Genomic DNA, 26547 nt, shown 5'->3' with positions numbered 1-26547 from the left:
ATTTTTTTAAAGTAAAAAAAAAAATAAAAATAAAAATTGATAGAAGCGTAGAAGTAACAATCCGTCGTGGCTAGAAACAACCGAAACAAAAACATTACCATTGTTTTTTGATCTGTTTTCCATGACGAGGGGGCTGCCGCCGTCTTGGGGCTGCCGCCGTCTTGAAGCAGCGCCGGCAGGACTCACTGGGTGGACAACGAGGAGGATCCCGAAGAGAGGTCGAAGAGGGAGGAAATGATCATTCCATCCCTCCCTCACGTCTCTCTCTTCCCCCGTCGCCATCCCTTTCATTCAGCGTGCTGCGTTGCAGTGGTTCTCAACGTGGGGTTCGGAGAGCCCCCCGGAGGGACCTTCACGAGGTTCCGGGGGGGGGGGGGGGGGGTCCCCCAGCAAAAAAATGAATGGCTAAAACGTCCCCGTTATTTCATTGGGGGAATGTACGTACTGTATGTATTGAGCGTTTTGATCCTAGTTTCCATAACTAGAGCAACGACCCTAAATCAAAACAATACAACGCTCACATTTGCGGTTCCAGAGACGGAAATCTTATAATTTCCTAATGCATCAAATGGAGGGATTAAGTCCTCATGGAAGAGGTTGACAGTCACTACCGGCAAGAAGAAATAAAATATTCTTATCATATAGTATAATATATATAATATTACTTTATATACTGTATATTCATATAATATGATGATATCATTAATCATTATAATGAATAATAATAATAATACTTATAACAGCAATAATAACAATGTGTGATGACACATTGATAAAAGCGATGACAAAACAATATTATAGATGAATGAATTGATTATTAAATATTTGATATTGCAAGGAGTTTCTCTCAGGTTTTTGTCACGGCAAAGTGTGTGGGTCACCGTCCGGGTGTTTCCAGGATGAATGTCCCCTCTTTGGCTTTTTATTGATGAACGGACTTAATGCACTTCTGGCCTCGTTCTTCATTCCCTCTTTTTGGTGTCCGTGGCTTTCTGTCTCTCTCTCTCACACGCGCTAGAAGCAAAGGAGCGACGACGGATTATCAACAAAGCAGCTGGGTGTAAGGGTGGTGTCATTTTGCATTATTAACATGTTTTACATACTTCATTCTAGTTTCTTCTGTATCTGTATTTCTTCAGTTGATCATATCTCAAATAGGTTTATTACAGATGACGTTACTATTACATCATACAGTGGTGCCTCGACTTACGACTGCATCTACTTACGACTAAATCCAAGATACGAGCAGCGATAGCCGGCAACATTTGTATCGACTTGCGACCGACTGCTCCAAGAGACGACCGTGGGAATTTGCAGTTGGCGCATCGGCAGTCAGTCAGCAGCCAGTCAGCAGTCAGTCAGTCGGCAGCCAGTCGGCAGCCAGTCGGCAGTCAGCCAGCAGGCAGCCAGCAGGCAGCCAGTCAGCAGTCAGCCAGTCGGCAGCCAGTCAGCAGGCAGCCAGTCGGCAGCCAGTCAGCAGTCAGCCAGTCGGCAGCCAGTCGGCAGCCAGTCAGCAGTCAGCCAGTCGGCAGCCAGTCGGCAGCCAGTCGGCAGCCAGTCGGCAGCCAGTCGGCAGCCAGTCAGCCGGGGATCTACATGGTGTGTGCACGTAGTTCGTGGCTTATCGATATTTTTTCCATACATACTGTGTTTGTGCTGTGTATTTTGATTATTTTCACCCTTCATGATTTCATAATTTATATGTGAAAAATTGCCTCGACATACGACTGTTTTAACATACGTCCGTTCTTATGGAAAGGATTACAGTCGTAAGTCGAGGTACCAGTGTATTGAGATTATACTGACATCTGGTGGTTGCTTCGGGTAATTACCCAATTTCTGTCGAGCGCCTCATTAATATTTCCTGAACCTCACCGTTATCTACTATTTTGCCAAATACATGATTGATCTATGACGTCATCTCTCATTGATATACTAAAAGAAGACGACGATAAAGAAACCTTCATTTGAACGTCCTTTTGACAGATGATTTATTTCCATACAGCATCTGACATTAGAATCACTAAGAGGTTGGAGGATTTTTGTTTTTTTTTGTTGTTGTTTTTGTTTAATTTGTTTGCAATATAACAGGTAGAAAGAAAAAATTAAAGCTCACTATTTACACATACCAGTAAATGTACAAGTTCAACACACTTAATCACAGCAAACATGGTGAAGATATATAATCCCTGCAGGTTTTTCCGAATCACCTTTTTTTGATTCGCCGTGATCTCGGAATCCTACAGCGAGCCTTGGTTTTGCGTAGTTTACAGTTTTATGAGGCTGGGAATCCACAGAAGATGATTAAGATATTAAGAAGATGCCACGCTGACTGATAAGAAAGTGATTTAAAAGGATACGACAAACATGGAAGATCAAACTTAAAATATTTATGGAACCACAAAAACAACGACGACAAGAAAAATGACAGCTTTACCAACCAAACAGAAATATAAAGCATTGAGTGAGCTCTGAAATGCTGAAACGTTTTGCAGAGTTTTAAACTTAATCAACCAAACGAACAAAGAGTCGGAAAAATCGAAGACTTTTTTTTCCCCCCCACTGAGTGACTCTTAAAGAACAGACTCTAAAAAGAGTTGAACCTTTCATCACTGAGTTCACATCTTCTGCAAAATAACATTGAATTTACCTAATTACGCCACCGATTCCAGAATATACCTGACTACTGACGTAATACTGAGATATTGACCTTGACGATGCATCTTTGATCACGATTAATCGGTCGGCGGTGATTAATCGTTCGGCAGTGAATCATCGATTGGTGGTGAATCATCGATTGGTGGTCAATAATCGATTGGTGGTCAATAATCGATTGGTGGTCAATAATCGTTCGGTGGTGATTAATGGGTCGGTGGTGATTAATCGGTCGTAAGTGATTGATCGTTCAGTGCTGATTAATCGATTGGTGGTGATTAATCGTTCGGTGGTGATTATTCGGTTGGTAGTGATTAATTGGTTGGTGGTGATTAATTGTTTGGTGATGATTAATCGTTTGGTGATGATTAATCGTTCGGTGGTGATTCATCGTTTGATGGCGATGAATCGTTCGGTGGTGATTAATCCAACATAAGGAGGTCTATATTTTTGATGATTTGCATTGTTTTTTTCTGGCTCCCCTTAGTTCAAAAGTATCAAGTTCTGCATCCTGAGTTTACAAATACAAATCTGTAAAACAACAAGTCTGTTGTTGAGCCCTGATTCACGTGTTCTTCCTCGACATCGTTTACAGCAAAATTCAGAGACAAAATAAATACGTTTGTCTACGTTTCTCGACCTGGCAGTGTGCAGCTGGAGAAATTATGTATAAACCCTATATACATGGAGATGTTTTGACATAGATATACGTCACAGTAGCTATTTCCGAAATTAAAAGGCCTTGAATTTCATGGTGTTATTAAAAGTTTGGTATCGGACCAAGTTGTTTTTCCAAACATCTTGGTCCCTTGGTTCGATTTTTGTTTTTCAAATCGAAACAAATGATGTATCTCGTGTATAGCTCAGCATGAAGGATAATCAGTCATTTCGACTATGAATATTGGTTTGTAGCCGTTGTCTCCCATCTCCTTCCTCCCTTTCTTAATTCACGGTTCGATACCGCTGGAAGACGCTGAAGAATGGCGACGTTTAATTGGAAGACTTGCACAAACTATTCATACAGCGATTGATTGTCAAATGTCATTTTCTTCCCCGTTTATTGCATATTTCCAATCTTTTCTTGTTTGTTGTTTATTTTAGGATTATTTTTCTTGATGTTGTTCATTTGTTAGGGTTTGGTTTTTATTGTTTCATCATATTACTTTTATTGATACTTTTATCATTATTGTTTTTGAGCTGCTGGAACACTGCCATTTACCTCCGGGGATGAATAAAGTATCCATCCATCCATCCATCCATCCATCCATCTATCTATCTATCTATCTATCTATCTATCTATCTATCTATCTATCTATCTATCTATCTATCTATCTATCCATCTATGAGACTCAGACTAGGCCCCACATCACTGGATCACACAGAACAGACTACAGTAGTTGCTGGTGAACTTCCATTTCTCTCTGCGATGACCTCTTGTATCTCCCTACTCCATCATGGAAACCCAGCGTTCCATGCTGGGTATTTTGGTTGACAAAAAAAAATAAAAATCCATTTCTGTTCAACTGTATTCTTCCACTTTTCCACAGATCACACACACACAACACACACACACACACAACACACACACACACACACACACACACACACACACACACACACACACACACACACACACACACACACACACACACACACACACACACACTCCCAGTCGTTCGTCCGGATTCGTATCCAACAAGAAAACAAATCAGTTTGGATCTAGTGTCCTGGTTCCCTTGAGTCTGGCTCCGCGGATGGATACCCTGAGGGAAAGCTAGTTTGGTGCATTTCCATCCACGGCTGTTCCCATGGCGACCTCACCGTTAAAACGACAGGAAAATAATGTGTGTGGGGGAGGGGGGGGGCACTGGAGCTCTTGCGGATGAGATGAGATTGGATGAGAACGCTCACATCCAACATCCAATATCAAACATCCAACATCGAACATCCGTCAAATGTGTCTCTTCCCCGCTATCGCCGCTCACACCGCCGGCAGCGCCCACCTGTGGTCAACGTTACGCTCCACCGCCATAACACCGCCCAAGAGCCCGTCTTCTCCCAACTTGTTATCAAAAAATAAATAAAATAAAAAATAAATAAAAATAAAAATCTCTTCCTTCCTGACACTTTTGGGGAATTCATTTGGTGAGAGGCTCCTTCGAACCCAGGACCGAACCGAGTCGACACTTTGCCTCCCGACCCTGGAAGACCCTGGAAGACCCTGGAAGACGGGGCAGTTGTGGACTGCCTAGCATGTCCTCCACGCACCACCTCCCCCGACGAAATCCGTCCCTCAGCCGTCCGTGTCCCCTCCTCCCCCAAACGCTCCCCTGTGGTCAAAGCTGTCGTCCGGCGCCGTCGGACCGCGAGAGCCGGTCGTTTCGAATGACTTGTGGATAGAAGGGGGGGGCGGGGGGGTAGGGCGTCCTCGGAGCCAAAACAAAACCGGGCCCAGGAACTGTTTTGGGTCCCGTCTGTAGCGAAACGAAAAATAATCCAGATGGTAACGTCACGTTGTCGCTGATGTGGAATCGGTGTCTCAGTGGAGTCCGCCGTCCAGGGAGCCCCTGGCCTGCCAGATCTTCACTGTCCGGTCGCTGTACACACACATCACATTACAGTTAGGTTACATGTACAGAATCACATATTCACTATTTAATTCATGTACATTTATCTATTTAGAGGGATGCTCAATATTTGGGGGAAATTATCTTTTTTTTTTTTTAGGTCCCAGATTCAGGGCTAGAAGGCCAGTACCAATCTCCGTGCTGGACTGTGTGTCAGGTGCGGAGATAGCGACTGGCTGCACGGTGCAGTGACTGTGTAAGCTCAATGCCTGGGATCGACCAGCCTAGCTCCACTCCCGCCCCAAAAACCTGGAGCAACCCTTTAAATAATAACTTTGATTTGGAGTGCGCGCTCATTCTGAGAAATATTGATTTATATTCATGAAAAATTATCTTTCTGGCTCAAGAGATAGTGTCTAGATCCTATATAATATATAATATACAATAAATATATTATAATAATACTGTAATAACATTGTAGACACTAATCATTTAGTCATAATTAATAATTTCGCATAACAAATCATCAATAATTTAAACCTACATATTTATTATAATCCATGTATTTATCCATCTATCCTGCACAGAATATCCATGTTTTTTATATTAATACCCACAACCAATACTATATTTATACTCAAACCATAGCATGTCTTTTAACTTCATTCTTCCTGTATACAGAATCACATTTTGTACATTTATTTAGATAAGAATTTGTTTGTTTTTCTTTTTTATCTTTTTTTTCTCAGTCCCTCAAACTTTTTTGCATTAATAGTGTGTACAGCAACGAGCAATCCTCACACCCCAAAAAAACTCCTTGCATATGAAAATGTACTTTGCCCAATAAAAACACATTCTGATTCTGAAGCCGTGTGACAACAGTGTCCAGTGGTCGTGTCGTTGTTTCTGTCATTTATTTTCTATTTTTTTTGTGACGTCTGATATTGTCGCTGATTTCGGTCCATTACTGTTTTCCGTACAAAAATAAGACAAAAAACGGTTGTTTATAAAAATAATAATAATAATAATAATAAAATAATAATAATCACAGCATATATCATATAACAGCACTCGCTCCCTGGATTGGGACACATTTGGGTGTTCTGGACAACTCACTCGGAGGCGGTGAAGAGCTGGCTGCTGTTGGTCGCCATGGCGTTGACGGGGCAGTCGTGGCCGCGGACCTCCCCCAGGGGCGACAGCGTCTCGGCGTGCCAGAGCCGGAGCAGCCCCGCCCTGCAGCCGCTCAGCAGCACCGGGGACCCGGGCACCAGCGCCAGGGCACTGACCCAGTCGGCATGGGCGCTGACCGACTGCCGCACAGGACGACAACAATACACACAAAATATACTGTCTGAACGCTAAATTAACATTTTTTACTACATACTGGAAATGCTCAATTCTGATTGGTCGTAGCGGGGACCCAGCGGTCGGTTATTTCTGAATAATGACCACTGATGTTAATAACGGCCATCGCCACGGGCGACCACTTCTTCCTGCCTGGTTTCACACTAACGCTAGCTTGTGGCGCCACCTTGCGACGCTGCATAAGAACTACAGTGGGAGACTTGGAGCGAGGGATGCGGATGTGGACATCGCAAATCCCCATCATCCCTTATGTATTACACGGTTTTGTGTAATACTCAACTCTGATTGCTAGATAGTCATATTCAGGGGTGGGTTATTTCGGAATAATGGCCGTTGCCACAGGCAAGCAATTACAATAATTTCAATTCAATGCAATCATTAAAAGACCCTCTACTGGAGGTCCCGACGGTGTCCTAACCCCCTCCTGTTGGGGAGGGGGTTGAGATAAGCCAAGATAACTAATTATAATTTTAAGATAAAAATAATAATTTAATTTCCCTCTATTTAAATCGCTTTATTAATCCCCAGGGGATTTTGCAATAATGACCGACTGCCTGAACGTTATCGTCTCCCTTATGATTCCAGTGTGACTGTGTTACAAGACAATGTTATGAGGTTGTTTTAAGTCATCTGTTTTTTTATCTGTATAATATATATATATATATGTAAAAATGATAAATATAAAGATATATAAAAAAACCCATATATTATTATTTATGTTGGGCTGAAAAATGATCTTAACTTGATAAATAACCTTGTTCAATAATATATCAATATTGAAATATCACAATGGTAAATGTGGTACTGTACTTACAGTAAGTACATCAAACCTTTCTTTAGTTCCTTCGTTCCTATGGATCTGCACAATTGATTTGGACTGTTTTCATGTTGGATGTCACACATTTACTATGTGGAATAATCTTAACTTAATGTAAAAGCCATCATCCAAAAATGACATCACCAAAAAGCCCAAAAAGAGTCTCTGCCGACCTGCAGCAGCCGTTTGCTGCTCAGGTCCCATCTCCTGATGCGTAGGTCTCTGGAGCTGCTGTAGAGCGTCTCAGCGTGGACCACCAGGGCCTCCACCCCGTCCTGGTGGGCCTGCTCGAAGGTGTGGCTGGGGCCGAGGCTGCCCTGGGCGCCCTCCGTCACCTCAAACATCTGCGGAAGGAAACAAAAACGCAAAAATGCCGGACGCCGTATCCGCACCAACACAGCACAGAAATCCTAGTCAGTGCACAGTCACCCGCAGTCGTGTGGAAAAGGTATTTGCAAGGGAACCCGAGTAAACAAAAAAACGATTTTAATTTAACTAAGAGCCGAGGCCGACTCCCTCGCTCAACGTGCGTGACTCAGACTGAACCAAACAGACCCCGACCCGGACAAATCGTACGACTTTTTTTTTTTACCGAGTGACTCATCAAGAACCCAATCTCAACAAAGAGTCGAAACTTTCATCGCTACAAATAGTCGTCACTTTTAGAGTGAAACTTGCTGTGATGGACACAGAGCTGCTGTTTGGTCTGCAACTGATGAATTAGACGAATTAGTGCAGCCTTGCAATCTTGATCTCGCAACGCGTGGGCCAGTCCCCCATTCCTTCCATTCGAGTTCACAGGCGGACGGGATTCCAGCAGCGCGGGCGTGTCCACGGACGGCTTTTTACCTTAACGTGGTGGTCCTTGGAGCCGGTGAGCACCAGGTCCTGTCCGCCGCCCAGCTGCTCCACACTCAGACACGTGACGGGACCCAGGTGACCGGTCAGCTTTCCCGTGGACGCAAACCTGGAGGGGGACAATAATAACAACGTGTCACAACAAGTTGTTCACAACGTGTAATTATATTTCATAGAGGAATTTGAGTCGAGCTCTCGTTTGGTAAATAAAACACTCGGGCCGGGCGATATACAGCGTAACGCTTTATAACATCATATAATAAACCTAATACGGATATTGTGACATGAGACGAGACATCGTCTTGGATTTTGATCGTCGTGATACCATGATATAATTAAATGTTGTTTTTAAGGAGCATTACAGTAAAGTAATGCAGTTTTCTGAACTTCGCTGACGGTGCTCGCTGCTCCGTCCGTTAATATCCACATGAATAATGTTTCTCAAATATTTCTTGTGCGTGAATATCGAATGAAAGTATCAACGGTGAACCCCAAAATGTAACGAAATGAGCAACAGAGAAGTATTCATGACAAAATATTGTAATATTCAAATATTGTAATATATTGCCCAGCCGTATTAAATGCTATAGAATAACTATATTCAGTATACTATACAGTACAGTACTATAAAAAATATATAACTCCATAACTTTATACAACTACTGTATATATAACCTTGAAAATACATAATATGTGTTGTATGTAATATAATTTTGACGAGGCTTGACCTCGTCAAAATGAATGAGTCGAACGACTAATTGAATTGCTAATTGAACGACAAATCGGATAATCGCGCACTCCGGGTTTTCCTTGCGCGCTCTTACTTGCGGAGGTCCCACATGCGCACGGCGTTGCCGGCGGCGGCGTACAGGAAGGTGCAGGTGGAGTTGAGGGTGACCTGGTTGATCTGACTCTCCCCTGGAGGAATGCTCAAAGTGCGCAGGGAGGAGCAGCTGTCCCCGGGACTCACCTGACCCGAGGACCTGAAACACACACACACACACACACACACACACACACACACACACACACACACACACACACACACACACACACACACACACACACACACAGTATACAGTATAAACACACAGCAATAATATACAAAGACAGAAAGACCCCCACACACACACAAACCACAAAATTGGGGCTGTCAAACGACTAAATCAATTAATCACAATTAATCGCACAAAATTTGTGTCGTCAATCGCAACTAATCACAATTTTTTAACTAAAATTTTACCCAAAAGAAAGATTTCTCCATTTAAAAAGCAGTGCTTTGAGTTATAGCCATACTGCGATTTGATCATTGAGAACGGAAACACAAAACAAATATTTTATCAAAATGAATTGAACGGCCTTTTCACCACAAACAAGCCACCACTGCAAAGCTGTTGGAATTACAAACTGCGGTTGAAATGTCAAACTAGGAGGATGCAGAATGCGTCAATGGCATAAAATAAATGAAGGATAAGAAATGTTTTGTGTTTTTGACACGTCATCTGCTGTGTGTACTCACGTGAGGGTGCGGATACACTTGGCAGAGTCTCGTATGTCCCACACCTTGATGTAGGCAGTGGACACAGTGAACACCAGGCTGGAGCTGTATCTACAATACCACAGACAGATAGATTAGATGGATGGATGGATGGATGGATGGGTGGGTGGATGGGTGGATGGGTGGGTGGGTGGATCGATGGGTAGATGGATGGATGGATGGGTGGGTGGATGGATGGACAGACAGACAGACAGACAGACAGACAGACAGGTAGAGTACCTGACTGACACAACGCTGCTGGGATGCTCCCCCAGCGACATGATCTCTTGGCCTGTAACCAAGTTCCACACCTTACATGTACGGTCTGAACACACACACACACACACACACACACACACACACACACGTTATATTGGCGAAAGAAACAGTGGAAGCCTTGTTTTAGGGACTAAAAATAAAATAAATATGACCGAGGTGCAATTCAACTTCTTCCTTCTTCAGTAAATTCCACTTTATTTCTACGGTCCTTAATCACAGTACGGCCTCAAAGGGCTTTTTGGTCCTTTTGGAACCAGTTTTACACTAACTTTAATGAGAACTAGTTGGTCTTATCTGGGTCTGAGAGACTGCATTTCCTTAAAAAAAAAAATAAAATAAAAAATAATAATAATAATAATATATATATATATATATATATATTTATTTATTTTTTCTTTTCGATTTATTTCATTTTCCATCTACTTTCTAAAATAATCCTCAAGTCTTGGCCTGATAAACTGCATTTCCTTCATTCATTTTATTCATCCCTATTCAATCCACCCTCCCTAAAACTCTAACCTGGCTGTGGCAAACGCCTTTTCTATGTTGTACCTTTGGAGCCGGTGAACAGCAGGTCGTCGGTGGCGTCCACACAGAGGACTGGTTTGGTGTGTCCCTCGGCCACGCACACACACTCCAGCCTGGACGCTCTGCCGCCGCCGCTCCTCGGGGCCGGCACAGCGTTCATGACGCCTCTGTGGAGCGCGGACAGTTTGGAGTATAAAAAAACATGAGAAAACAACAGCAAAACGGCAGGAAGGAAGGTGTAAAAATAATAAATATAAAAAATATAAAAAATAAAGTGGTATCTTTAAAATCAATTTCATAGTTCTAAGACTGCAAAAATGTTTAAATATTAAAATCTTAATGTAAAAAAAAATACATACAAATGAAATGAAATACATCATAAATCTTCTCTTCTGTGTTGCTTGACCAGAAAACATTTTTGAGATTTTCAAGCGCGTCGGAAAAGGTGGAAATGCCGCCGTGGGAAACAAACGACGACTTACTTACGACCTTCAAACACGGAGGACTGATCCACCCTAAAAAAAGAAGAGCGCCCAAAACGGCAAGAATCACTCAGTCTTGTATTTAACAAATCAAAACATGAAAATAAAGTTTGTTGTGTGACTTCTTTTCGGATTAAGAAAACAATTTTACGACAACAATTTTCGTCCCTGAAACGTGCGACACTCGTGGAGCCTGAAATCTCATTTGACGAGGTTTGACAAATGAGAAACTTACGGGGGCCTGAAGTCCGGGCTCCGGGCTTTTGGCTCGGCGCCGCTCCCGGTGGCCGCGGGTGGAATTACAGGCGGAGAAACGGCGGGCGGAGCAGCTATCGCGGGCGGGGGAGCGGGTGCGGAGGCGGGTGGTGCGTGCCCTCTCTCCGGCGTCCTCCTGCGGTTCAGGGGAGATCGAGACAGCGGCTTCCGCTCGGAGCCGGTCGGAGACCTGGCACCGGATCTGAGGAGGGAGAGACAGACAGAGACAAGGGGACGGACAGACATGGACAGAGAGACATAAACAGACAGATGGGCAGACAGACGGACGGACAGACAAAGACGGAAGACAAGAGGAAAGGTAATCAGACAGACAGACAGAACAGAACATTTTACAAAAGCAATTTTTGGCCACGTGAAGCTAAATGGTGAGAAAACAACGACACTGTAGTATAATAATAATTATAATAATGATGATGATAATAATAATGATAATAATAATAATAATAATAATAATACTATTGATAATAATAATAATAATAATGATGTTAAAAAGAATAGTATTGATAATAATAATAACAACAATAATAATGATGATGATATTAATAATAATAGTAATGGTAATAATAATAATGATGAGGATAATAATAATAACAATAATAATAACGATAATAATAAAAATAATAATAATAATAATTATTATTATAATAATAGGGCCTTTCCCCTGCATAAGGAGTATTAAAGTCACACTTTTTTGTGAGAACAAAACAAGTCGTACTGAACAAACAAAACAATATCATTCTGAAGAAAACATCAACGTCCATGTTTTCATCCAGTGTAATTCTTTGTGGACCAATAAAAAGACACAAACCCTTCTTGCTTAAACTTTTTATCAAAATAATTCATTTTGCATAATGTTTTTCTGCTTTGTCGTTCTATTTGCTCCTCTCGCTCCCGTAAGCATGTGTGGGTGCAACATATGCATCATGTATGATTTAATTTCATAAAAAATGAGTTAATTCAGTCACCATTTTTTGTGTTTGGCCATTACATTGCTCCTTTAGTTCAAGGACCTAACAAAATGTTTTTATTATCTTTATTTTAATAACAATAATATTATATTTTATGTATAATTATTTACTATACAGTACATACATAGTTTACCCCCAGTGAATCTGCTACACCCCAAACTTTGGGAAGCACTTCTTTAGGCTGAACTCCTTAAAAACCTACATGCCGCTCGGCCGAGCAGATAGCGCCGCGTGGTCGCGCTCTGCAACGTGCGCGCCCCCCACGTGCGCACCCCCCACGTGCACGCCCCCCGCGGGGCCCTCCTCCCCCAGGGGCGGCAGGGGGCAGGGGAACTCTCCCGTGGGGGAGTCGCAGCTGAGCTCCCCGCTGCTGGCGTACAGCAGCTCCATCTGGGTGGTGGTCCGCCGCCGAGCCTGGAGGATTGAGAAGTAACAAGGCAACGCCGACACATGTGTCAGGATTTTTCATCACAAAAATATGCAGAGACAGACTATGTTCTAAAATAAAGCTGGATATACTGTGTATAAAACAAATTTAAAAAATCTAAAAATGCATCTAAAAGTGAATTATGCATAACAAAAGATTACCTAAAAAATAATATTTCTACAGTATAAAATTCATTTTTACAATAAACATCTGTTTCAACAACTTACATTTTGCCAGAAATAGGAAGTTGACCAGTTTTGCATAAATAAATATAAGATAAAATCCATACATTGTTTAGATATCTGCACATACACGATACACCGAATGAGACTTTGAATAGAAAGAAAACAGTACGTAACAGGGGGAAGTACCTTGCTCTTGGGTCGGGCTTCCCCACATAACTTCATCAGATCTGAGGCCAGGGAGCTGCGATGGGAAAATGGACCAAGTGATCCGATCAGAAAACATGAAGACCAAATAATCATGAATTAATTAGTAAAGCACAATTAAGTACTGCAAAAAATGCATACAAATGTATATTTTTAGTAGTGTGAACATTATTATAGCAGAAACTATTTTCATTAAGTACATTTTGCAATTTTGTAGTAAAGGTGCTATACAAATAAAGGTTTTTATTATCATTACGTATAATTATTTGTTTATTTGATTAATAAACGGTAAATAAAAAAAAACCATATTTCATTCTATTAAGAATCAGTTGTTATACAGGTATTCACACACGGTTCTTAATTACCAAATACAGCAACATTATTACATAACTTTATATATATACAAATATACTACATATCAAACCATTGTCTCATTTAGGGAAACAACATTGAAAATCAATTTAAATTGTATTGGTGTTAAATGGCCACATATCCAAAATGGGTAAAAAACAAATATAAAAAGGGAAACAAGTTCTACGGTACACAATATTTGTTTCTTATTAATAAGCACTAAGGTATAGATGTATAAATCAGTATTACCTGCCCTCTGCTGCTGGACTGGAAGCCGACTCATCGCTGCTGCTGTCATCCCCGTTCTCTGCACCGCACACACACACACACACACACACACACACACACACACACACACACACACACACACACACACACACACACACACACACACACACACACACACACACACACACACACACACACACACACACACAGTGGATATCAATGACCATAAATCTCACAGTCTCACTAATATTATGTCACTAATTGAATGTGTCCTATGTATGTGTGTGTGTGTGTGTGTGTGTGTGTGTGTGTGTGTGTGTGTGTGTGTGTGTGTGTGTGTGTGTGTGTGTGTGTGACAGAAAATCTACATTTTCTGTCGAAACACACAATTCAGGGTGTGTTTCGAGCAATTGAGAAAAACGTTTTTTTGGAATCATACAGGTGTGAACGGTAGCTGCAAACAACACTGAGGGGAGTTGAAATGTTAAATTAGGATAGGATAGGATAGGGGGATATAAACACAGGACAGGGGCATACGTGCATTTGGGAGGGTGCAAGGATGGAGTTGTTAAACCAACTGCACAGATATCAGTCTTATTAAATAATAAAATAATAATATGTCAACGTCAATTTTTGTCAATTTATTTGCAAGTGTTTTATGAGGGAGAGAGAGAGAGAGAGAGGGAGAGAGGCTTATGCAAAATATTCATCGATCCATAAATGTATTATTTTAATGCTATAATGATATAATGATGATTACCAAGGTCCATTAATCAATATCTTTCATAAAATCTGATTTCATCTGGTTGTTTAAGTTGTCAATATGAAGAAATACATGTACAGTCATAGTTTATAACAACAATGTTCCTAATGAAAAAATAGATTTCTATCTTAGGCCGTCTTCATTCATCTGTTTATAAAAAGAAATTTAACAGAAATTTCTCAGCTTTTCATTTTTTATTCTACGTTAGCTTTGCTGTCCCAGTATTTGTAACATATTCATTTAATTATGTTATTTTAGGTTTTATTCTCTAATTTTTTCCACTCCATTTTTATATTAGATCGCTTCACTTATCTAAAGTATATATATTTATAAATTATTTTTTCTATTCACAGCAATGTTGAAACTGTGTCTTTTATTTGAGGTTAAAATGAGAGAGAGCGACATTGAACTGACAGACAGACAGACAGACAGACAGACAGACAGACAGACAGACTGCAGTACCGGCGTGGGTCCACAGGGGGTACGTTACAACGGGTCCAGGTTTCATGTTTGGACGGTTTTTAGTTTGAGTTTAGGGAAAACAAGCGTAACCTGACGACAGAGGAGGTGCTATGGGGGGAGGATGGAGGCTGAGACAGCACAGCGCCTCGTGCAGGGCGTGGCAGGAGCTACAGTCACTCTGAATAGTCTGCACATGGAGAGGACGCACACTCCAAGACTTTGTGAAAGGACAATGGAATGGAAGGTTCTGGTACTCCCGTTTCAAAGCTGTTGCCAGGGCGACGTCCCATGCACTTTTTTTTTTACTGCATCTATCCAGCTATCATCCATCCATCTATTAATCCATCTATCATCTATCTATCCATCCATCAACCCATTCATCTACGTATCTATCCATCCAGCTATCACCCATCCACCCTCCATCCATTCGTCCATCCATCCAAGCACCCATCCACGCATGCATCCATCCATCTGTAATATTTTAAAGGGATACTCCAGTTTTTGGTGGAAACAATGCCTGAATAATTGCTGATGGATCGGTTATAATTCATAAACAGCTCAGAATGAAGCCGCGTTTAAAAGAGCCAGTTTATTTTTAGGTTTTCATCCTTATTCGTCATAACGACACAAGATTTATCGCTTCAATAACTCAGCTTTTGAGACGCTGGAAGGTGTAATCCTTTCCCTTATTGCCAGGGAGCTAGGCTAGCCGAACCCATTGGCCGGCATGCATTGGGCTAACACAGTTAGCACGCAGCCCGTTTCCATCTCTGTACTGGACACACAGGGAGGAATTTCGCTATCAACGTTCACGTCTGAATTTGGGTAAGAACGATAAAAACATTTGCCAAAAAAAAAAAATTGGAGTATGACTTTAAAGGAAGGTGCAGTCACTCCTACTTTAACACCACAAACCTACCCAAATATCCCGACCCTCATTTTTTGTAGAAGCCCATTAATATGATGCTCCAAAAGCAGATACTGCAGAGATCTTCAGAGAACTGCAGTAGTAGAAGCCATTTCACGAGAGATTTATTTCATATATATCATTTTTGGGGTTGGAACTATTGGAAACCTTGCAGTGTGCGCCTTCCCTGCCCTGTCACTGCTTCGACCTCTGATACTTACCGGCCGACAGGTAACCTAACTCTAACAACACACAAAACACACACAAAAAAAACAAAAAACAAGAAAGAAATGAAAAATCAAAGTCAAGAAAATGGATGAGAAAAGGGAGACGCTTGATTCTACAGTTCGCTTTTTCAATTCCAAATAAAATAACGTATCTTTCGGGGAGTTTTTCGGGGTGTTTTTCTGATACAAGGATTCCTTTCAGGGGCTTCAGAACCAAAAAAGCTTCTCAATGATTTGATTATTATTTTTTTCTTAAACACACACATTATTCACAACAATGCACCGCAAACCCCCGATGGTACTTTGTTACCGATGAGTACTTAAGCAGGCCTTACAGTGAATTTGAGAAACGACAACAACAAATCGCAAGTCCATTCATACCTACGGGGAGTCGGAATTGGGGAAAAGCTGTGAGGAGATACGATAAGCTCCGCCCCTCTGCGGTGCCAGATTTACGCATCCAATCGAGACCCGAGTTGAAAGTTCTCAACTCTTGCGACAAGTTTCGGATCCAACTCTACGACCAGAAACCACCGTTGCTCAGTAACTGCTAATGCTGTGTTGTGAACCTACTTCAAACTAGAAGTTACTTATACAGTATATATACATGTATGCCTTATACATCCATATATATTTACAGTGGATGATGCCATATTCACCATGAATAAATTTGGTATTTTATGAATTGTGTTTACAACAATAAAAAAGAGTCAAAAAAAGAAAAGGAAACGTTTATTTTTAAGCGTTTTTTTAAGTCTCCTTTCAAAGAAAATGTCAAAGGCAACAGAAAAAGGAAAGTTGCGAGAACAGACACAGTGTTGTGGTGGTTCACGCGAAGGCCAGACGCAGTTCATCTGACGGCCACTTGACGTGGGCAGGATCCCACTGTCGGATGCGTTTTCGGATTCAGTGTAAAACCCACTTTATACTGAGCGGTGATGGGTTGGCTGCTTTTATGGAAAAGTTTGACCTCTACTCAACTTTCGGAGGCGACAAAAAGCGGCCATCTGCAGCGTATCTTTAAAATACTGGCCCCGATGTTAGTATATTTAAAATATATAAAAATAAATAAAAATCAAAATCTGGAAGTTCTATGTCTGAACACACCCCAAAATGTATCATCCCCAGAGCCAAATAGTTCCCTCCGCCCAATCGTTTCCAATCCCCCCTCTGAAACCTCACGAAACAAAAACAAAAGCACTGCAAAATAAAGCGGAACCCAAAACGGGCTGAAATGAACAACGGTCGAGATTATGGCGACGGCCGCCCAGCGTACCTTGCAGCGCGCTGCCCAGGAGGGCGTCCAGCTCGGGGTTGACCTCGGCCTTCTCCTTCAGCATGTGGAACAGCAGCTGGTTCTGGGTGGCGCTGGTCACCTCCGTCTGCTTCAGCCGGCCCTCCATCACCTTCACCTGGGACTCCTTCTGGGCGGCCTGCAGACCCTGGAGGGGCAAGGGGATCGCTTGAAATAACTCCAAATAAATAACTCCCTCACCTCACCGTGAGTGGAACGTGACGTGAACGGTACCTTGTTGATGGACAGAGACAGGAAGTGGTCCAGGAGGAAGCGAGCCTCCGACAGGCTACAGGCGCTGATCACCGCGGCGACGTCCACCGTGTCCCCTTCCTCCTGCATTTCAAAATAAAAGCACGTTTGGTGACATGCGGTTGGGAGCGCGCTCAGACGATCAACTGTGACAGACAGAGAGAGAGACACAGACACAGACAGACAAACAGACTCATAGATCATAATAGGCAATAATAATAACACATGAAACTAGAAATAGGCAATAGGTGGGCAATATGCAATTAACCTTAAATTAACAGAGAAAAAAATGTGTTGATATGGAATAACCCAAAAGAATAAAAAAATAAATAAAAACTGCATTATGCAAAGGGCCTAAACTGTAAATACAATTTGAAAAATTGACAATACACAACAATAAACAAAGAAACGGGAAAAAATCAAGCCCAGAATGTTTTTTGTTTTTTTTGGGGGAATATTTTTTTTTAAGTACAATAACCCTCAATCCCAATCTTTGAAAACATAAAAAAGGACAAGACCGACTTGAACTTGAAGTATACTGGATTTTTCCAATTTTTCAGTAAGTGTTTAGTTTTGTTGCATATTTCCATGTGTGGTGACCTGGGCCTCCTCCAGCTGCATGATATCTTCTACATTTCACTGATTCGATTCCCCCCCCCCCACCTTGGCCTCCTCCAGCTGCATGATGCTGGCCTGACAGTCTGCGATGCTGTCGTTGATGTAGTCGATGTTTGCGCCGAGCGACTCCAGCTCCTCGCCGAGTGACGGCAGCGATCGCTCGCCGTCCGCGCCGTCCGCCGCCATCTTCTCCCTCTTCCTGGAGACGCGCTCCCTCCGCCGGGCCAGGTCCTCCCGTTGCTGCACGGTTGAAGAAGAAGAAGAAGAAGGAGAGGGGAAAGGAAAAGGGCGATGAGGTGAAGAGCCGGAGAGGGAGGGGAACGTAGCAGAGCACTAAAGATCCAGCACCGTCACTTTTAGAAAAATGGTGGTGGATATACTGTATATGTATACTGCATATATAATATCTATCCATATCAAATATGGATGTATAGGGGTTTTCTACATTATTGAATGCTGTATATAGACCTCCTTACACCTGTGTTTCCAAAACATTTCAACACGGCTCATTTTTTACAATTTTATAATCAAACAGCACTACCACTTTCCAACCACTGAACACGTCACAAACACATAGAAATCTCCTAATAATTATTATTGTTATTAATATTATTAATTATTACTATTATTATTATTATTATTATTATTATTATGCCCTTCTAATAGTTAGTGATGCAAGACTTGCAAAATATTGGTTCATAGCAAACAAAATAATTTGAATGAAAATTGAATATTTACTCTTCACTGAGTGACTCGTCAAGAACCAAATCCCAAAAAAGTGTCGAAGCTTTCATCACTGCTAATAGCTCCTATTTTCTGGGTGAGACTGTTGCTCTGGTGGAACTGATGAATTAGATTAAGTAGTGCAACCTTTCAATTATGAGCCGGATTTACACCGGATCCAACAAACAACAAGAGCAAAGCGAGGGTCCATTCATTCCTACGGAGAGTCGGACTCCGCACGCCAAAAGCCCTGGCGCGCTGCGGTTCTGGATTTTTGCGAACGATCAAGGCCCCGGGTGGCGTTGACATTTTCCCACTCCTGCGACAAGTTTCGGAAGATACAGCAGTCAAGTTTTTAATTGGAACCGGGCTTAAAACTGGAGAAAAACATTTTGTCATGCAAAACACAGACGCAGTTCACCCGTTGGCCACTAGAGGGGGGGAGGATCCGACAGTCGGGTGAGTGCACGGATTTGGTGTGAAGTAGCTTTTGATCTTGCAACACAATAGCTAGCTTCCATTCTTAATTTACCTTGAGTGGAATTTGAAACGTTTTCTCAGCGGCACACTGCGTCATCCTAATGAAACACAAGTCAAAAAGAAAAAGGCGACATTTCACCTTGAGCAGACGGTCCATGTCGGCCTCCATATTGGCCAGGGTCATCCTGTGCATGATGACCCCGCTGACCCGCCGCTCCAGGAGCTGCCACTTGGTCCGGGCCGAGCGGGAGGAGGAGGACGGCCCAGCAGGACGCATCGCCAAAGGGCTCCTGGGGGAACCAGCACCAGGAATAAAACATCTATACATATTATTATATACTGCATTTATGTATGTATAGGGAACCGTATGCGCCATTCCCTAGTTTGGACCGAGTGAGTGGATTGTTAATACAAAGGTTTATTGTTCTTTTTAGGTTTGTTGTATAATGCCAATTTGTCAATTTCTTAGTTAATGTTCAATTGTATATTGCTGATTTTTCTATTTTTTTGTGTTGATTGCATCTATTATCATCATTATTATTATTATCATCATTATCCATGATGATGATTATTTATATATACTTATATATACTTTCACCTATATATATATATATATATATATATATATATATATATATATATATATATATATATATATATATAGGCTTCATATACATTCAATTATTTCATTTCATTATTTTCTTCCTGCTTTGTCCTTTAATGATTTTGGAGTTTGCCGCACTAACATGAGTGCATATGAAACATCTGGGAACCCCAAAATCGTGAAATAAATAATAACATTGTCACCCCCATAAAATTGAGGCACTGAGGTATTGAGTACTTAAAATGTTATAGAAAACATGTAAAAAATAAACAAAATCTCCCATGTGAAGGAAAATATTAAAGATTATAAATAAAATAAGAAATATATTCAATAAAATAAATAGATAAATAAAAAAATAAATAAGAATGCAAAACATTTGAAATATTTATTATATCTTCTTTGGTCTGACCTGGCTCCATTAGGGGGGGTGGAGGTCCTTCCCGGTGTGACCCTGTGAGATGGTTCCGGTGCATGTTCCGATAAACCCACCTTCCTGGAGACTTTCCCTGAGGTCGGCCTCACCTGCCGCCTCAGCGCCGTCACCTGACCAACACAGGGATTGACGCTCAAAGATTTGCTAAGGGTAACAGAACAAATTAGATAAGATAAAAAAAGAAAAAAGAAATTGAATCAAAAGACCAACCTCTTCGTTCTTCCTGCGCAGGATCAGCTCCTGCTGCCTCTTCTGGGCCTCCAGCTGCCTCACCTGGAGCTGCAGGAGCGACGATAAAGGTGATTTAGTCAGTGGTGTAGTCTATGTGATGCACACGTATACACCTATGACGACTTAGAAAGCTCCAGGATTTCTGTATACCAACCTAAAAATGAGCAAGGATATGTAACATTATAATTTTGTGACAGAACTCTCACCTCAGTATTTTTGTTTTCGCAAATACTGGGTAGAGCATTACTGCAAAAAAATATGTTTTGCAGGGGACCTTACTGGGGTACGGCAGCCCCCCCCCCAACGATTTCCTTACAATTTTACATTTTCATTAAACCCTTTAAATCAAGGAGAGGAGGGAGGGAGAACCATCTCCGCTCTGCTGAAGCCCCTTGCGTCAGCTCCGTAGTGCAGAGCATGGTTCTATGCTGCGTGGCGGTGTATTATTATTATTTTTTATTTAAGATGTATTGAATTTACTGATTGGACGAAAGAAAAATAGCCCCGAGCAAAACGGGGAGCCTTTCTCAGTCACTCTCTCGCTGCGAGGGAACCATCACAGTATACCCACTACAATAAACAAGACTGCACCACTGGATTAAGTCTAAATTATGCATAGATTAAATGGTTTATTTACAATCATGATGATGGAAATAAACCCATTACAAATATCTAATATGCGACTGGAAACCAACTTGATTTTCTTCAATAACAGAAGGCCTCTGACAGACTCAATATACATATATAATATACATAAATAAATAAAAATAAAACAACAAAAAATATATATATACAATAAATATGTAAATGATATATAAAATAACTAATAATGTAATATTATACCTAATAATTGGTATAATAGATAACGGCATATAATTGTGTGTGTGTGTGCAAGCATGTGTTGTAGTGCGGTGTGCTGCGTGACAAATAAGGACTGTTTCTCTAATAACACAAATAACAACATCTAAAATATCTCAAACGAACAAGTGAAACTCTGGATAACTTACTCTCAAAGCCATACCTTATGGCTGTCACACATTCCTGTACACGTTTCCTCACCTCTGATCTGCGCTGGTGTTTCTTCAGGCAGGCGATCTCTCTGTTCCTCCTGCTCTCCACCGCCCTGTTCTTCTCCTGCTGCTCCTTCATCTGGCGCATCAGCCCCACCTGGTGGACACACACAGGGCGGCACTCACACTGCGTTTACACTTAGTTGACGCATCGGCCCCACCCGGTGGCCACAGGTGGCACTTACTGTACACTTGTCTTAGCAATAAACTGTGGAGCTGTAATTGTGTAGTCCTTTGTTTTATTTGAAACACATGTATGTGTGTATATTTATGTGGGGGTGGTTTAAGCAGCCACGCCTGTCTTGGGTCTAGTTAGTTGGGGCCGGGATCAGGGGTGTCTGTGCACCTGTTGCTCATCAATCGCAATCGATGAGTGCGGGTTAAATCACCCATCCCCACACACGGGGGAGCGTTTGTCATGACACCATTTGATCTGCTCCTTGCTTGTGACATAAGCCCATGGAAAAGCAACCGCTACAATATAATTAGTATAATTCATAATTAATCATTATTTAATTCATTTTTTTGTCTTAATAATTGTATAAATCTTTATAGAAATGTATTATTTTCATTATTGTTATTTATAATTAATTATGATTAAATGTCTTTATTTATAAAAATAAATATGTTTATAAATATATATATATATATATAGATGTCCCCTCCCTGTACCTTGGTCTTTTTCATGTCGGCCACGTCCTGCTGCAGCTTCTTCAGCTGCTTCTCGTACTGCGTCTGGTTCCTCAGCAGGCGGCCGTGCTCCTTCTGCGCCGACTGCAGCTTCTGCAGCTCCTTGTTCATGGAGCTCAGCCTGCGCTCGTACTCCATCTTGATCTTCTTGGCCTTCTCCTCCGTGCACGACTCCATTGCACCTGCAGGGAGGCGCCACAAGGTAAACAACAACTTTATTAGACAAACATAAACCATAATGACGTCCAATCACAACACTAGAAAAACCTGTGCATAGAGCATAGGATCCATATTAGCAACTTTTAATTAAAAAAAACCTTCTATTTCAGGGATAATGTGCAGCCATCCGGTCATTTTTGGAAAATAACCCCTGACAGAGGGACAAAAGACTTGATCTGATCACTGCGTTTTGGGATAATGACCGGGTGGCTGCACATTATCCCACCAATAACATGGCTACTCACGAAAAAAAAGAATACCTTGAGTCTTATTTGGAATATTGATTTTTAAATGATTGTATTACTAGTATGTCGAGTTCAGGAGCTTCTGCGTTGTTGTGGAAAACAGTACCACAACAACGTCAAACACTATTCACCATACAAAAAAACGTTGTCCGACATGTGACCAACCTGTTAGCTATTAACATATCCACCTTCATCTCTTCAAGTCTTCCTTGTTTCTACGTAGTGTCACTAGGTGGCTCCACTTGCTAGTGCTACCATGAGCATTTGGTGCGGCGTGAAAAGCGGGACGTGGATCCAGGCCGGGAAGTGGCTGCCCGCGACAACGGTCAATGTTAACAGCTCGAAGCTGGATACTGTTTCTCCGTCTGCACGTAAGCCAACGTGTACAGCGTAGTTCGGAGAGGTGGGCGTGGCCGTTTGCTTTCATACTTGCACTGATTTTGCGTATGACGTTACGTGTCCACTCGGGGGCAGGGTTGCATTTAGTGATGCACAATGCGCCGAAAACAGACTGCAGAAGTTGTTTTTTTCATGTACCAGGCACTTGAGCAGTCATTGTTCAGAAATAACTGACTCTTAATTGCCATTATTGACATATCAGAATCAAGTATTCCACAGAGCCGCGTGATCAATCGATATATGTCAGTGTTCATGACCCCTATGATGATTGGGAGTTTCTTCCATATTGCCCGGCCTCAGTTCAGGAATTTCCACCCTCTGTGTGTGTATGTGTGTGTGTGTGTGTGTGTGTGTGTGTGTGGCCCCACCCATGCCGTGCAGCACGCGGTCCCTCTCCTGCTGCGTGTCTCGGATCCTGCTGTGCAGCTCCAGCAGCTTGTGCTCGTACTGCTGCTTCAGCGTGTGCAGCCGCCGCTGGCTGTTCTCCAGCTCCTCGATCAGCTTCTGCTTGATGGCGATCTCACACGTGATGTTGGCCAGGTCCGCCTGGAAGTCCTCTGCGCACGCCCGCACGCACACGCACGCACACACACACACAGGTAAATTTACGTAAATTCACAGTCTCCTCTTTTTGTTCACGAAAAAAAACTGACTCGGCAGTCTGTGGAACTCATGGATCGGCTGCACTCACAGACAAAATGAATAAAATGTGTATTTGGGGCAGTTCCGATGTGCCGTCGTCCAATTTTTCTATCCAGATCGGTCCATTATTGTGGAATAAGTGAGTAAAAAACGGCACTATTTGCCATCAGCGCACGCATGCGCCGCTGACGGCTCGGCACAGGTCACATGACAGCATGGCAGTCTAGTGATTGTCAACAACCGGGTGCGCACCAAGATGGCGGCACGTGTAGATGGCACTGATGTCGGACTTTCATGGAGGTCATGGATCCGACGAATCCACAGACAATCCGAATACGATGTGTATTTGGGGCAGTTCCAACATGGTGTCGTGAGAGTTTCGGCGGTTCAGTACTGTGGATGGAGTTGGTAATCAACAATCACAAAGAAGTGCGTTTCTGTGCCATGGTGAGGTGGAAAACCAGATTGATAAGCGTCTGAAAGGCTGTTTGAGGTGAGACAGTTGTCAAGCTGAGGGTAAGCGGACTTTTCAAGCATTTGGCTGAGGAATGGCAGGTTGGAAATGGGCCTATAACTTAGCAATAACTGTTGCATCAAGATTGTTCTTCTTCAGGAGTGGTTTAATGACAGCTGTTTTAAATGCTGCAGGAAATGCACCCGATTGAAGATAACGTGAAGACTATAGGTAGACGGACGGACAGACAGACAGACAGACAGACAGACTATTTTACCTTTCTCCTCCAGCTCTTCAGAGTCGGACTCCTCAGAGCTCTCCTCTCCTTCCATCTCCGAGTCCTCTTCCTCTCCCTCCGCCTCATCCCCCTCTTCATGGTCGCTGCCCTCCTGCGAGTGCGCACGCACACACACAAATATTTTTTGATAATATTTGATAAAAGGCCCGATAACGGGACATCATGACGGATAACACCTCCAATTTTTTACCAAAGCTTCGGTAAAACTTATCTTGTGTACATTTATATCTTGTGCACTTTTATTTTCCTCTGAATATTTTCCTCGTATTTTCCTATTATTGAGGGAAGAGCACTATGGTCGACTTTTTTTAAAATGTTCTTTATAAATTAATTTCACTTGACAAGGTCTGAAAATGTAATCACTCGACTACAAAATAACCTTTAAGCCCCGGAAAAAAGGCATGGTTGCAGCCCCATAACAATGTTACAAAACCCAAATCAAGACTCATACCCTGACATGGATATTATACAGATATTTGGTCCATTGCTAATTCTACGTGGAATAGCATGGCTAGAAGAACAGAAGAATACTGTAAATGAATAATGAATCATGAAAAATGTAAACTGGGAGGGAAATGTCCTTCAACCATGAACGGTTCTTGCCGGGAAAGGCGGCGGACCACGCCACCAACAGTGGAAACAGCACAATAGACATGGATAACGTGAACACAATGAAAGGAAGTTTCTTATGAAGTACCGGGCGGGGCTTAAAAAATGGGATTAAAATATCAAGAATAATCTCATGGATTAACACTAAAAAAAAGACTACTCTTCTCGTCACTATGGCAACACAGACAGCCGTACTCCGTAGCAGATGCGAGGGTGCACGTACCGCTTCGGGCTCCTCGCCGCCGTGCTCCTGCTCATTATCTGGGACTTCCTCCTTGATCACACTGAGGGAGGAGAAAATGAAAAGATAAACCCCCCCCCACCCCCCAAAAAAAAAAAAAAAAGACAAAAAAGACATTAGCCATGAGCAGCTCGGGAGAGGAAAGTCCATTTGATTGGCGGGTTCCCCACACAGCGTCAGTATATAATCCCAGGGAGACATGCACATGATCAGTGGAGATGAGGACCGGAGTTGAGAGCTGATTAGAATCATCACGGCTGAGGGGGGGGGGTTAGGGTTAGAGGATGATGATGATGATGATGTCACTGAGATCAACACGGGGGAGGAACGTTGACCGACGTTATTTATCAGCTCAGACAAACACATTCGATGGCGGCGTTGGTGAATTAAAAAAAAAAAAAAAAAACATTCAGAGTGCGTCATCAATTCATTTCAGGCGGAGGGTTTGTCCCACGCCGCAAGGTTCCCCAGCCCGACACCAAAGACGACTGTGCCGAGCGAAGCCTCTTTTGAAAGCTTCTTCATCCCGATTTCAACACTTTTGTAATGTAATTCGGAAAACAAGGGCAGAGATTAAGGTTATTGTTTAAGATCAAGGGAAAAAAGTTTATTTTTTCTCTCTCATTTGATTATCGCAATGTGGGCCATGGCGACGTTCTCCAGCGAGGCGATTTTTCTGCCGCTCGAGCGAGAAAATTAAAGGAAAACTCCGGTATCGATATATTATTTTTCCACCAACTCTAGTCACGCTGAGCGACAGGCACCAGAAGCCAAGACCGAGGGGCTAGCTCCGGCCGACTGCAGCGCAGCGGGGCGAGCGCGACCACGTTCGTCGGCGACGCAAACGCGCCACCGGCCAGAAAAAACACGCTTTCAGGCTGAAAAAATACAACGGGGTTATCCTTGAATTCCTCTCTTGAGCCAAAGAGGAACTGGTCACTGGGAGTCGTCCCGGC

At 42.3% G+C, this 26547-nt stretch overlaps 1 protein-coding gene across 1 annotated transcript in view; it reads right to left on the bottom strand.

Moving 5' to 3' along the window:
* Positions 1-5194: 5194 nt before the first annotated feature.
* Positions 5195-26547, bottom strand: part of LOC307246450 (kinesin-like protein KIF21A) — a gene marked incomplete at both ends in the record, with an annotated part of 53331 nt that continues 31978 nt past the window's right edge. Inside the window, 23 exons of the mRNA XM_080022360.1 lie at positions 5195-5252; positions 6339-6535; positions 7581-7751; positions 8257-8374; positions 9090-9248; positions 9785-9874; positions 10043-10127; positions 10634-10776; positions 11327-11548; positions 12538-12749; positions 13134-13188; positions 13752-13809; positions 17366-17531; positions 17618-17719; positions 18299-18493; positions 19596-19746; positions 20470-20603; positions 20704-20772; positions 21784-21891; positions 22467-22666; positions 23716-23904; positions 24721-24832; positions 25574-25634. Of these exons, the coding sequence (XP_079878486.1) occupies positions 5195-5252; positions 6339-6535; positions 7581-7751; positions 8257-8374; positions 9090-9248; positions 9785-9874; positions 10043-10127; positions 10634-10776; positions 11327-11548; positions 12538-12749; positions 13134-13188; positions 13752-13809; positions 17366-17531; positions 17618-17719; positions 18299-18493; positions 19596-19746; positions 20470-20603; positions 20704-20772; positions 21784-21891; positions 22467-22666; positions 23716-23904; positions 24721-24832; positions 25574-25634 (3055 nt within the window). The remainder of the gene's footprint in view (positions 5253-6338; positions 6536-7580; positions 7752-8256; positions 8375-9089; positions 9249-9784; positions 9875-10042; positions 10128-10633; positions 10777-11326; positions 11549-12537; positions 12750-13133; positions 13189-13751; positions 13810-17365; positions 17532-17617; positions 17720-18298; positions 18494-19595; positions 19747-20469; positions 20604-20703; positions 20773-21783; positions 21892-22466; positions 22667-23715; positions 23905-24720; positions 24833-25573; positions 25635-26547) is intronic.

This window comes from Zeus faber, assembly GCF_960531495.2.
Source record: "Zeus faber genome assembly, chromosome: 21".
NCBI classification, from domain to species: Eukaryota; Metazoa; Chordata; class Actinopteri; order Zeiformes; family Zeidae; genus Zeus; species Zeus faber.
Note: the sequence above shows the minus strand (reverse complement) of the source record. Positions and strands in the feature narration are given on the sequence as shown.